At 48.8% G+C, this 13,149-nt stretch overlaps 1 protein-coding gene across 50 annotated transcripts in view; it reads left to right on the top strand.

Annotated features, from left to right (window-relative positions):
- ANKS3 (ankyrin repeat and sterile alpha motif domain containing 3) overlaps positions 1-13,149 on the top strand; it is a 37,778-nt gene that overhangs the window by 5,050 nt on the left and 19,579 nt on the right. For 26 of the 50 annotated variants that reach the window (XR_012429690.1, XR_012429687.1, XR_012429685.1 and 23 more), the window contains 3 exons: positions 2,613-2,811; positions 3,010-3,131; positions 4,640-4,721. The exons of 1 other annotated variant lie outside the window; for it this stretch is intronic. Coding sequence is in view for 17 of the 49 variants with exons in the window: in XM_074028760.1 (XP_073884861.1) it covers positions 2,613-2,811; positions 3,010-3,131; positions 4,640-4,721 (403 nt within the window). In the remaining 32 variants the exon portion in view is untranslated. Of the gene's footprint in view, positions 1-2,612; positions 2,812-2,935; positions 3,132-4,639; positions 4,722-9,273; positions 9,372-13,149 lie in introns of those variants that run through there. 23 more of the 50 variants (XR_012429691.1, XM_074028776.1, XM_074028766.1 and 20 more) reach the window with 4 other exon arrangements.

Raw genomic sequence — 13,149 nt, 5'->3', positions numbered from 1 at the left:
GCTTGAACCTGGGAGGCGGAGGTTGCAGTGGACTGAGATTGCACCACTGCACTCCAGCCTGGCGACAGAGTGAGATTCCTTCTCAAAAAAAAAAAAAAAAAGAAAGAAAAAAAGCAAACGGAAAGTGATCCCTGGCCTTCTTTTCCTGGAGGGTTCATTCGATCCCTGTGATCCCTGTTCCCCTCTAGCTTCTGCTACTGAGAGAGGCTGGGTTTTTCATGCCTCTGGGGAGTGGCCTTCTGACCTCACTGCCCACCTGCCCTTTGCTAATCTGTATGCAATAGTTAGAGACAAAAAAAAGCCCCTGGCCGGGCCCATGGCTGAGTCTTGCCCATAGCAGAATGTGATCATCTTGTTTTTGGAAAAGGGTAATCTCCTCACTTCTACCCCCTTATGTTCCACACACTGCCTAACTCTGTCTCCTGGTTCTCATTTGATATTGTGGTGCAGTGACATCTCTCCCTATCTCCGCGTGCCTCTTCCAGTTCCCAGTGAGCCAAAGCAAAGCCTTGCTGAAGCCCCAGGTCTCCGGTTCCCAACTTGTGGCCCTCACTTAGACATACCCAGCCCATGGAGCGCCGGTGCAGCTTGGTACAGGGTAGTCTGTTGTGCTCCCCCTGCAGGAGGCTGTAGGCATAGGCAGTTGGGTATGCAGTCAGTGCGACCCCTCACAGGGTCACGTTTGGAATTCTCAGGCTCCTAAGTCTTTGGGTGTCCTGTTAAGATGCACAGTCCAGAATGGCTCCGCAGAGGAGCAGCGGGAGGTGTTTGTGTTGTGGTGGGATTTCACCAGCTGAGGTGGAGGCTTGCTGACAGTAAGCACGGGATGGGGCCTGAGGGGAGACGGGGGCATCAGAAGGGAGGGGTGGGACTGAACGAGGAGTGGTGAGAGAGCCCCAGAAAGGCGGTCTGCTGTTGTGTAAAGGAAGATAGTGTTAGGACGAGCTGGGTGCATTCGAGCCCTGTTGCAGAAGCATCTCCATGCAGCCCCCTGGCCTGGTATCAGGACCTTCTGGAATGGCTGCCTGGGTGTGCATCCCAGAGTCACTGAGGGCTGCCAGGCAATGGAAGGTAGTTGCCTGGTGTGGTCTAATAGGTGAATCCCGGCCGGGCGCGATGGCTCACGCCTGTAATCCCAGCACTTTGGGAGGCCGAGGCGGGCGGATCATGAAGTTAGAAAATCGAGACATCCTGGCTGACACAGTGAAATCCCGTCTCTACTAAAAAAATACAAAAAAATTGGCCGGGCGCGGTGGCTCAAGCCTGTAATCCCAGCACTTTGGGAGGCCGAGACGGGCGGATCATGAGGTCAGGAGATCGAGACCATCCTGGTTGACACGGTGAAACCCCGTCTCTACTAAAAAAAATACAAAAACTTAGCCGGGCGAGGTGGCAGGCGCCTGTAGTCCCAGCTACTCGGGAGGCTGAGGCAGGAGAATGGCGTAAACCCGGGAGGCGGAGCTTGCAGTGAGCTGAGATCCGGCCAGTGCACTCCAGCCTGGGCGACGGAGCGAGACTCCGTCTCAAAAAAAAAAAAAAAAAAAAATACAAAAAAATTAGCCAGGCCCACATGGTGGCGGGCACCTGTAGTCCCAGCTACTTGGGAGGCTGAGGCAGGAGAATGGCGTGAACCTGGGAGGTGGGGGTTGCAGTGAGCCAAGATCGCACTGCTGCACTCCAGCCTGGGCAACAGAGCGAGACTGTCTCAAAAAAAAAAAAAAAAAAAAAGTGTGAATCCCACAAAAGGGACAGATCCTGGGGTTCAGTCTCCAGTTGTTACCCCCACTGCAGGCAAGAATTGGGGAAGGGAAAAAAGACCTGTGGGGGTTAACCCTGTAGGATCCCAGGTAGCCATGCAAGTGGGTATTGTTTTAAACGTGACTCCCTTGTCCCAAGCCCAAAGTCATGACTAGGAAGCCCACAGTTTTTTCCCATGGGAAAATGCATTTCCAGAATTTTAACGGAAGTCAGTGAGAAAGATGGGATTCTTTGGTCACAGATTTTTCCAGAATGTTTATTTAGGGTGAGGTGACAAAGGATGAATCAGTGGCGGTGGGACTTGTCCACGGTGGAGTCCTTTCTTTCCTCACTGCTCCTCTCCACCTAGCACTGGGCTAGTAGATGCCAGTCCTGCGGTGGTCAGGGTTTTTCAACTGTGGCTGTGTTGACAGTCCATGCTGGATCATTCTTTGCTGTGGGGCTGTCCTGGGCACTGTGGGATGTTTAGCAGCAGCCTTGGCTTCCACCTGCTAAATGCCAGCAGCCCTTCCCTGCCCAGCTGTGAGAACCAAAAGTGCCTCCAGACGTTGCCAGATACTCCTTGGTTGAGCGCCATCTGTCTGTCTGGTGGTGTGAAAGAACATAGCCGGCCTCGGGCTAGGAGGATGCGAAATCAGCGCAAGGAGACAAAGGCTCAGGGCCTCACGAGGCAGTGTACGAGCAACTGTCAGCATTTCTCTGCCTGCCTGCCCCCAATCCCTACAACGTCCAGGGTGGCAGATAACTTCTACTTCCTGTCAACTCATCCCGCCTGGCCTAGGCTCGCCACCGGCTTTGGCGAACCCCACATGTGAGGCGGCTGGCCATGTCTAGCGTATCTTGCGTTTGTTTAGGAGAGAGTTAGATTTGAATAAGAAGAACGGTGGTGGCTGGACCCCGCTGATGTATGCCTCCTACATTGGCCACGACACCATCGTGCACCTGCTGCTTGAGGCGGGGGTGAGTGTGAATGTGCCGACCCCAGAAGGGCAGACTCCACTGATGCTGGCCTCCAGCTGTGGCAACGAGAGCATCGCCTACTTTCTCCTCCAGGTGAGCTACGAGGGAACTCAGGCCCAGAAACCTGAGGGGCTCCCTGACCGCCCTGACAGAGACGCAAACCACTGCAGGCCATGGTGTTCTTGTGTGCTCGTGTAATCATTTCTGATTCTTGCAGCATGGCCGCCTGGAGGGCGCCCGCCCCACGCAGAGGAGATGAGGCCGTAACGCACGTTCTGTGTTCTCTTGAAGCAAGGTGCAGAGCTAGAAATGAAAGACATCCAGGGCTGGACGGCCCTTTTCCACTGTACCAGCGCCGGGCACCAGCACATGGTCAGGTTCCTCTTGGACAGTGGAGCCAATGCCAACGTGAGGTGATTGCCACGTCTTTAGTGGCCACAGGAGTGGCCTAGGTGTCATCTGACTCTAAGGAGGTTGGCTCTGGAGGCAGCTAACCAGAGTTTAGGGCCACCCTGCTTCGGCAGGAAAGGCTCAAGATGAGGGGTAGGACGAGAGTCCTTCCAGGCGTGGGCCTTTTCCCACATCTGTGAGTGCATCTCTTCAAGCCCTCTCAGCTTCCTTTTCTTTATCTGAAACCCACCTGGGTCATAGAGTTGTAAGAATTACATGTTTTATTGTATGCCAGGGGCCTAACATACTGAATGGCATTTAAATGTCATACATTACATGCAAATTCCTTCCATTTTCTTGTCTTTTGTATGGATGAGATGAGGTGATGCTTTAAAAACAGTCATGAGTTTTGGCCGGGAGTGGTGGCTCACACGTGTAATCCCAGCACTTTGGGAGGCCAAGGAGGGCGGATCGTGAGGTCAGGAGGTCAAGACCAGCCTGGCCAACATGGTGAAACCCCGTCTCTACTGAAAAAACAAAAATTAGCTGGGCTTGGTGGCGGGCGCCTGCAGTCCCAGCTACTCAGGAGGCCGAGGCAGGAGAATCACTTGAAACCGGAAGGCAGAGGTTGCAGTGAGCTGAGATCATGCCTTTGCACTCCAGCCTGGGCAGCAAGAGCAAAACTCCTGAAAAACAAACAAACAAACAACCAGTCATGAATTTTATAAGTTGGAAGTGGGATTGTTGTCTAAAGCTTGTTGTGATAATAATCACCTTTGAACAAACGCAGTGGGTACCAATGCAGACCCACCCTGGCTGTCATCCATCCTAAGACACCCCATTTTGTATGCCACTGAGAAAGAAAAAATATGCTACTAATTAACATTCAACTCACCTGTTGGTTTAAAGATGTTTTCTGACTTCAGAGATGTTAAAATATGAACACTGTGTGTCTTAGAATGGATGAAAACCAGCATTTCCCATGCATGGTTCCTGACTTCTAGACCAGCATGAGACAAGGAGGGATTCGGAAGCCCTCTGAAGACAGTGCCGAGTTAGCATAACCAAGTATGAAAAGCAAGCTTCAGGAGCTAAGCGTAGCAAGGACAGCTTAGATCATTAGTACCTGAGCTTTTCAGAGTGGGTTCGTGGAGGGTGTTGAACTTGAAGCTAGGATTTGGATGAATGGATGGGAGACGTTGGCTTTCTGTGAGGAGTAACGAGTCAGAACTGCTTTTTGAATATGATTGAGGTGGAGATTTCAGAGGTAGCAGAGAATAGCCAACAGGAGGGATGATAGGCAGACATCTGTCTTTAGGACAAAGACCAGCCCTGGGGACAGAAACCAGAAGAGTAAATGGAGCTGATGTGTTATTCTCATCTCACCTGTTAATTCTTGAAAGGGAGAGAGAGTGTTCTACACTGAGTGTTCGGTGATTCGTGCACTGCCCTGGGTTTATCTTCAGCAGGGAGTTTTTGCCTGACAGAACTTGTCTCTGCCAATCATCTGACTGTGGCCCACATCTTGCAGGGAGCCGATATATGGATTTACTCCTTTGATGGAAGCAGCTGCGGCTGGCCATGAGATAATCGTGCAGTATTTTCTGAATCACGTAAGTGACCCTGTTTATTAGCATGTAATGTAGTCACAGCAAATGAGGAACCATATTACTGAAGTATAAGCTATTACAGGCCGGGCGCGGTGGCTCAAGCCTGTAATCCCAGCACTTTGGGAGGCCGAGACGGGCGGATCACGAGGTCAGGAGATCGACACCATCCTGGCTAACACGGTGAAACCCCGTCTCTACTAAAAAAAATACAAAAAACTAGCCGGGCGTGGTGGCGGGCGCCTGTAGTCCCAGCTACTCGGGAGGCTGAGGCAGGAGAATGGCGTGAACCCAGGAGGCGGAGCTTGCAGTGAGCTGAGATCCGGCCACTGCACTCCAGCCTGGGCGACAGAGCGAGACTCCGTCTCAAAAAAAAAAAAAAAAAAAAAAAAAAAAAAAAAAAAAAAAAAAAAAAAAAAGCTATTACAGAATTTTCCTTTGCACAGAAATAACTGCTTTTCGTTCATTTATTCAACACATTTTCTTTATCTCTTGACGCCCGGTGTTGAGTGGTGCTTTGGCGTTAAGGGTACAATGGTGAGTAGAAATAGACACCTATTCCTGTAATAATTTTGAAAATACTATTTGAAAAATATGGAAAAATATTTTAAAAGTACATAGCACTCATAATCCTGTCACTTAGAAAAATTGTATAGAATAAGAAGGTAGAGGCCAGGTGTGGTGGCTCACGCCTGTAATCCTAGCACTTTGGGAGGCTGAGGCAGGTGGATCACGAGGTCAGGAGATCAAGACCATCCTGGCTAACATGGTGAAACCCCGTCTCTACTAAAAATACCAAAAATCAGCTGGGTGTGGTGGCGGGCGCCTATATTCCCAGCTACTCAGGAGGCTGAGGCAGGAGAATGGTGTGAATCCAGGAGGCGGAGGTTGCCGTGAGCTGATATCGCGCCACTGCACTCCAGCCTGGACGACAGAGCGAGAGAGACTCTGTTTCAAAAAAAAAAAAAAAGGCAAAGATCTTCCTCTCTTTTTCAGCCTCCCTAAGATACCCACTTGGTTTGGGAAAGAGCTGCCCTGGGGCTTTTCCTCTGCTGTGGAAAGGTGTGTCTGTAGGCAAGAGTGTGCACATTGCTTTGTGTTTGAACAAAGTGGGATTCTGCTTTTACTGTGTAACTTAGAGACATCTCATGTTTGTACAGTATTCCGTGTGCAGTCTGCCCCAGTTAATTCAATGAGTTTCTTATTAGTAGAAACTTAGTTTTCAACATTTTGCAATTATAAACAGTGCTCCAGGAATATCCTTTTACACAAAGCTTTAATACACTTACAGGTGTTGCTGTATATTGTATTTCTATTTTATTTTATTCTTTTTTTGAGACAGGATCTTGCCCTGTGTCCCAGGCTGGAGTTCAGTGGCGAGATGATGGCTTACTGCAGCTTCAGCGTCCTGGGCTCAGCCCCCAAGTAGCTGGGACCACAGGTGCATGCCACCACGCCCTGGCTAAATATTTAATTTTTTTTTTTGGTAGAGTTGGGGGTCTCAGTGTGTTGTGCAGGGTAGTCTTGAATTCCTGAGCTCAAGCGACCACCTCAGCCTCCCGAAGTGCTGGGATTACAGGTGCAAGCCTGTCCACACAGAACCTTGTACATAAATATTCATAGCAGTATTATTCATAATTGCCAAAAAGTAGAAACAACCCACAAGTCCATCTACTGAGGAATTGATGAACAAAATATCTATCTAAATAGCAGGATATTATTCGGCCCGACAAGGTAGTGAAGTTCTGATGCATGCTGCGGCATGGGTGAATCCTCAAGCATTAGGCTGGGCTGCGTGCAGTGGCTCACGCCAGTAATCCCAACACTTTGGGAGGCTGAGGCCGGAGGATCACTTCAGCCCTGGAGTTGGAGGTTGCACTAACCTATGATTGCGCCACTGCACTCCAGCCTGGGTCACAGAGTGGATCCTGTCTCAAAAAGAAAAGGGAAACATTAGGCTCAGTGAAAGAAGCTGGACACAACAGGCCACACACTATCTGATTTCATTCATATGAAATGTCCAGAATAAGCAAATACATAGACAGAAAATAGATGAGTGGTTTCCTGGGTCTTGGGGGATGGGAAGATTGGGGTGATAAAAATGTGCTAAAATTATTTGTGGTGATGGTTGAACAACTGTGCATGTACTAGAAGCCATTGAATTGTACATTGTAAGTGGGTGACTTGTTGGTATGTGGATTATATCTTTATAAGGCTGTTAAACCCAATGGGGGGAAGTTCAGGCGGTCCTAATGAATTCCCACTACTAAGGTTGTCTCTCGTCCTGCCCACCAGTCGTATACAAAGGTGCCCATTTTCTCATGTCCTCACCAGCCCTGATGTCAGTCAGCTTTTTGTCAATCTGGCAGGTGAATTGTGGCATTTCATTTTGGTTTGTCCTTGTTAGTGTAGTTGAAATTTTTTTTTGGAGACGGAAGTCTTGTGCTGTCTCGCCCAGACTGGAAGACTCTGTCTCACAAAAAAAAAAAAAAAAAATTTTTTTGGCCATTTGTATTTTTTTCTTTTTTTTTTTTCTTTCGAGATGGCGTCTCACTCTGTCGCCCAGACTGGAGTGCAGTGGCGCCATCTCGGCTCACTGCAACCTCCGCCTTCCAGGTTCAAGCAGTTCTCCTGCCTCAGCCTCCCGAGTAGCTGAGACTACAGGCGCCTGCCACCACACCCAGCTAATTTTTTGTGTTTTTGGTAGAGACAGGGTTTCACCATGTTAGTTAGGATTGTCTCAATCTCCTGACCTCATGATCTGCCCGCTCTGGCCTCCCAAAGTGTTGGGATTACAGGCGTGAGCCACTGCGCCCGGCTGGCCATTCGTATTTCTCTTATGAGTTGTCTGTTTATAGCCCAATTTTCTATTGGATAGTTTGTTTTTTTCTCACTTATTGGTGGGAATTTCTTAAATAATGAAAATTTCACAAAGAATTTTGGGGCCGGGCGCGGTGGCTCAAGCCTGTAATCCCAGCACTTTGGGAGGCCGAGATGGGCGGATCACGAGGTCAGGAGATCGAGACCATCCTGGCTAACACGGTGAAACCCCGTCTCTACTAAAAAAATACAAAAAACTAGCCGGGCGAGGTGGCGGGCGCCTGTAGTCCCAGCTACTCGGGAGGCTGAGGCAGGAGAATGGCGCAAACCCGGGAGGCGGAGCTTGCAGTGAGCTGAGATCCGGCCACTGCACTCCAGCCTGGGCGACAGAGCGAGACTCCATCTCAAAAAAAAAAAAAAACCAAAAAAAAAACAAAGAATTTTGGGACAGAACATGCACGTGGTACACATGCAGACCAGAAGGCAGGTGCACCGCAGGCCTCTCCCCCACCCTGCCTGCATCTCCTTGGCACCCTCCCCAAGGGCGACTCTGGGAATACACTGTAATACACCCACACACCCATAGTCCTGCCCCGTGTGCAGCTGCTCCCATCTTGCATTTTTTTTTTTAAAACTTAATCATGAAGATTGTTCTATATTGGTGTATAAAGAGATGGGGCCAGGTGCAGTGGCTCACTGCTGTAATCCCAGCACTTTGGGAGGCTAAGGCAGACAGATCACTTGAGGTCAGGAGTTTGGGACCAGCCTGGCCAACATGGTGAAACCCGCCTCTACTAAAAATACAAAAATACAAAATACAGGTGGCAGGCGCTGTAATCCTAGCTGCTTGGGAGGCTGAGACAGGAGAATCACTTGAACCTGGGAGGCGGAAGTTGCAATGAGCCAAGATGTTGCCACTGCACTCCAGTCTGGGCGACAGAGTGAAACTATTTCTAAGTAAGTAAGTAGATAGATAGATAGATAGATAGATAGATAGATAGATAGATAGATACATAGATAGGCGGGGTCTTGCTATGTCACTCAGGCTGGAGTGGAGTGGTGCAGTCTCAGCTCACTGCAGCCTTGAGGCTCAAGTGATCCTCCTGCCTCAGCCTCCCAAGTAGCTGGGACTACAGGTGCGTGCCACCACGCCCAGCCAATTTTTGTATTTATTTTTTGTAGAGATGGGTTTTGGCATGTTGCCCAGGCTGGTCTTGAACTGCTGAGCTCAGGCAGTTCGCCTGCCTCAGTCTCCCAAAGCACTGGGATTACAGGCATGAGCCAGCGTGCCCAGCCCCTTCTCTCTCTCTTTTTTTTTTTTTTTTTTTGAGACGGAGTCTCGCTCTGTCGCCCAGGCTGGAGTACAGTGGCCGGATCTCAGCTCACTGCAAGCTCCGCCTCCCAGGTTCACGCCATTCTCCTGCCTCAGCCTCCCGAGTAGCTGGGACTACAGGCGCCCGCCACCTCGCCCGGCTAATTTTTTTGTATTTTTTAGTAGAGAAGGGGTTTCACTGTGCTAGCCAGGATGGTCTCGATCTCCTGACCTCGTGATCCGCCCGTCTCGGCCTCCCAAAGTGCTGGGATTACAGGCGTGAGCCACCGCGCCCAGCCTCTCTTTTTTTTTTTATAGTGGCATGGTATTCCCTGTAGGGATGAATCAGAGTTTTTGTTTGTTTGTTTTGTTTGTTTTTCTTTTCTTTTTTTTTTTTTTGAGACGGAGTCTCGCTCTGTCACCCAGGCTGGAGTGCGGTGGCACGATCTCGGCTCTCTGCAACGTCCACCTCCTGGATTCAAGCTATTTTCCTGCCTCAGTCTCCCGAGTAGCTGGTACTGCAGGTATGTGCCACCGCGCCTGGCTAATTTTTTGTGTTTTCTTTTTAGTAGAGACGAGGTTTCACCATGTTAGCCAGGATAGTGTCAATCTCCTGACCTTGTGATCGGCCCGCCTTGGCCTCCCAAAGTGCTGGGATTACAGGTGTGAGCCACTACGCCTGGCCGAATCAGACTTTCTTTAACAATAATTTACAGATAGAATTAGGTCATTGCCAACCATTTGCTATTATGCACAGCGCTGTGCAGAATATCTTTACACATGTGTCTGTAAACATGTGTGACCACATCTGTATGGTCCAGTACTAAAGGTACAAGTTTTGGGTGAAGTGTAAGTACCGTCTTAATGTGGATGTTGCCAAACTGCCATCTTCCACACCCACCACAGTAAGAATCATGCGTCTTAAATTATGAAGCACTCAATAGAGTAGAGAGGTAAGATAGCCAACCACACGAACCCAGTACCTGTGTGTGATACACGTTAACCTCTCGCCTCATCTGCCTCAGCTCTTCTCCCATTGTGTTTGTAAAGGACACAACCAAAATCCCCTTTATATGCCTTTCTATTTCATCTGCCTTCCTCCTTTTCCAGAGGCAACCACTCTCCAGCTGCCAGTGTGGACCTCTCTGGTCCCTGATTTTATATTTTTATCACATACTGTGCATCCTTACACCATGTGTAGACTTGTTTTGAATCTTAAAAGATGGGTGTAAACCACATATCAGATTGTGTGTGTCATTCTGGGTGTAAACAGCATGTCAGATTGTGTGTGTCATTCAGCAGCATGTTGGTTCATGCAGGCAAAATGCACTCTAACAGCTCTGTGTGTGGAGGGATGCCTCAGTCACCTTCATCCTCTCCCTTATTAGTGAGCTCTTAAGTTGGGTTCCGCTTTGCTCTTCTGACAGTGCTGCCGTTGACATTTCTTTTTTTTTTGAGACGGAGTGTCACTCTGTCACCCAGGCTGGAGTGCGGTAGTGCAATCTTGGCTCACTGCAACCTCTGCTCCTGGGTTCAAGTGATTCTCCCGCCTCAGCCTCCTGAGTAGCTGGGATTACAGGGGCGTGCCACCATGCCTGGCTAATTTTGTATTTTTAGTAGAGACGGAGTTACACCATGTTGGTCAGGATGGTCTTGAACTCCTGACCTCAAGTGATCTGCCCACTTCGGCCTCTCAAAGTGCTGGGATACAGGCATGAGCCATTGCGCCCAGCCTGCCATTGACATTTCTTACATGTCTTTTTAAGCACATGTGGGAATTTCTTTGGGAGCTTAGGATGTGTTCTTCAAAGTAGGGTCTTGGTTGTGTAAGGTGGGTGAATCTCAGTCGGTAGTGGATAGTGTGAACTTGCTTTCTTCCATAGTGGTCCTGGTTCACACCCCTCCCCTTAGGGTGTTAGACTTCTTTTTTTTTTTTTTGAGATGGAGTCTCTGTCACCCAGGCTGGAGTGCAATGGTGCGATCTCGGCTCACTGCAACCTCTGCCTCCCAGGTTCAAGTGATTTTCCTGCCTCAGCCTCCCGAGTAGCTGGGACTACAGGCGCTCGCCACCATGCCTGGCTAATTTTTTTATTTTTAGTAGAGACGGGGTTTCACCATGTTAGCCAGGATGGTCTCAATCTCTTGACCTCGTGACCCGCCTGCCTCGGCCTCCCAAAATGCTGGGATTACAGGCGTGAGCCACCACGCCTGGCCAGGATGTTAGACTTCTTTGGCTCCCATAGTCAAATGAGTGTCTCCTTTTGATTTTTGCTTTTCTCTGATTTCTGATGAGATTGAGCATCTTTTCATTTCTTAATTTTAATTTATGTTTTATTTTTTATGTTTCTGTAATACTTTATACTTTTTAGTGGCCATTCGGGTTTCTTTTTCTGCAAATAATTTTTTTTTATTTTTATTTTTTTATATAGGGTCTTGCTCGATCACCAGACTAGAGTGCGGTAGCCTTATCATGGGTCATTGCAGCCTTGACCTCCTGGGCTGGAGTAATCCTTATGCCTCAGCCTCCTCAGTAGCTGGACTACAGGCACGCACCACCACGCCTGGATACTTTTTTTTGTAGAGACAAAATCTGACTATGTTGCCCAGGCTGGTCTTGAACTCCTGGCCTCAAGCAATCTTCCCACCTTGGCCTCCCAAAGTGCTGGAGTTACAGATGTGAGCCACCATGCCCGGCCAGATAATCTTTTGACAGATAATCCTGCTGACATGAACTAGGCTTCCTTAAGACACATCATAGAATCGATAGCCCAGAACCATGAAGACCCTCTACTTGTAAGTTTAGAGTCATTTTAAGTAAGGTAGAACTGGAGATCCTAAGACATATGTACTCTTATAATTTTTGTTTGTATGTTTGTTTCTTTTAGAGACAGGGTCTGACTCTCTTTGCCCATGCTGGAGTGCAGTGCCACGATCATAGTTTGCTGCAGCCTTGACCTCCCAGGTTCAAGGGATCCTTGCAAATCAGCCTTCTGAGTAGCTGAGACCACAAGCCCGTGCTACCACACCTAGCTGATTTAATTTTTTTGTAGAGTTGAGGTCTCACTAAGTTGCTTAGGCTGGTCTCAAACTCCTGGCTGCAAGTGGTCCTCCCACCTTGGCCTCCCAAAGTGCTGGGATTACAGGCAGGAGCCGCGGTGCTTGGCCAACAATTTGCATGTTTTTACCAGATTCCCCAAACGTTAACATTTCACCCCATTTTCTTATCAGTCTCTTTATATATAACGTGCATATGTTTTTTGAATCATTTAAATGTAAATTGTGACATAATGCCCCTTTCCCCCTAAATATGTATTTCCTAAAAGCAAAAATGTTCTCTTTCCCAGTCACACAAACTTATCAAACTCAGGAACTCAGCACTGAGTTCTTCCTCCAGCACTTTAATCAAGAATCAAAGTGTTGGTTAGTGATTGCTTGGTGGGATGGGGCAGGACTGGCGGCAGGTGGCCTGATGGCCTGGGTGGTTTGCCTGCCGGGGAGGCTGGTGGGCAAGCCTTGCCTGGAAGCTCTTCTCTCCCACATTCTTCCTGCCACCCAGTTGTTAGAACACCTGGAGCCAGAGCAGGGAGCCCACCCGGTTTCCCAACCTGCCCCTCCAGATCTGGGCTCCATTTCTGGAGGTGGAGAACTGGGCAAGGCTGGGCATCCTGTGCTCTTTGCTAGGGGAAGAAAGGGCTGTGGCTGCTTTCCTTGTCCCCCGTTTCCCTTCTGCCGGTGGGGCCTAGCCCCAGCAGCTCAGTCAGGAGAAGAGGATATGGATCTTTGTGGGCCTCTCTTTAAGAGAAAGTTGATTCGTGCCTTCTGGATAGTCTTGTTCCAGGGTTTCTAAACTCTCTGATCCCACCTTCATGTTAAAATGAATTTTGATCATGTGTCTCTTTAGTAATATGGACATTATAAAATAGGAAAAAAATCTTTTAAAGCATAAGTAGATAAAAATTTATTTTCACGTCAGGCGCAGTGGCTCATGCCAGTAATCCCAGCACTTTTGGAGGCCAAAATGGGAGGATTGCTTGAGGCTGGGAGTTGGAGACCAGTCTAGGCAATACAGTGAGACCTTGTCTCCACATTAAAAAACAAAACAAAACAAAAATTGGCCGGGCACGTTGGCTCACGCCTATAATCCCAGCACTTTGGGAGGCCGAGGCAGGTGGGTCACCTGAGGTCAGGATTTCAGGATGAACCTGCTCAGCATGGTGAATCCCCATCTCCACTAAAAGTACAAAAATCAGCCGGGCGTGCTGGCAGGTGCTTATAATCCAGCTTCTCTTTCCTCAGCGATTC

Source organism: Macaca fascicularis, chromosome 20 (genome assembly GCF_037993035.2).
Source record: "Macaca fascicularis isolate 582-1 chromosome 20, T2T-MFA8v1.1".
In the NCBI taxonomy this organism is placed as follows: Eukaryota; Metazoa; Chordata; class Mammalia; order Primates; family Cercopithecidae; genus Macaca; species Macaca fascicularis.
Note: the sequence above shows the minus strand (reverse complement) of the source record. Positions and strands in the feature narration are given on the sequence as shown.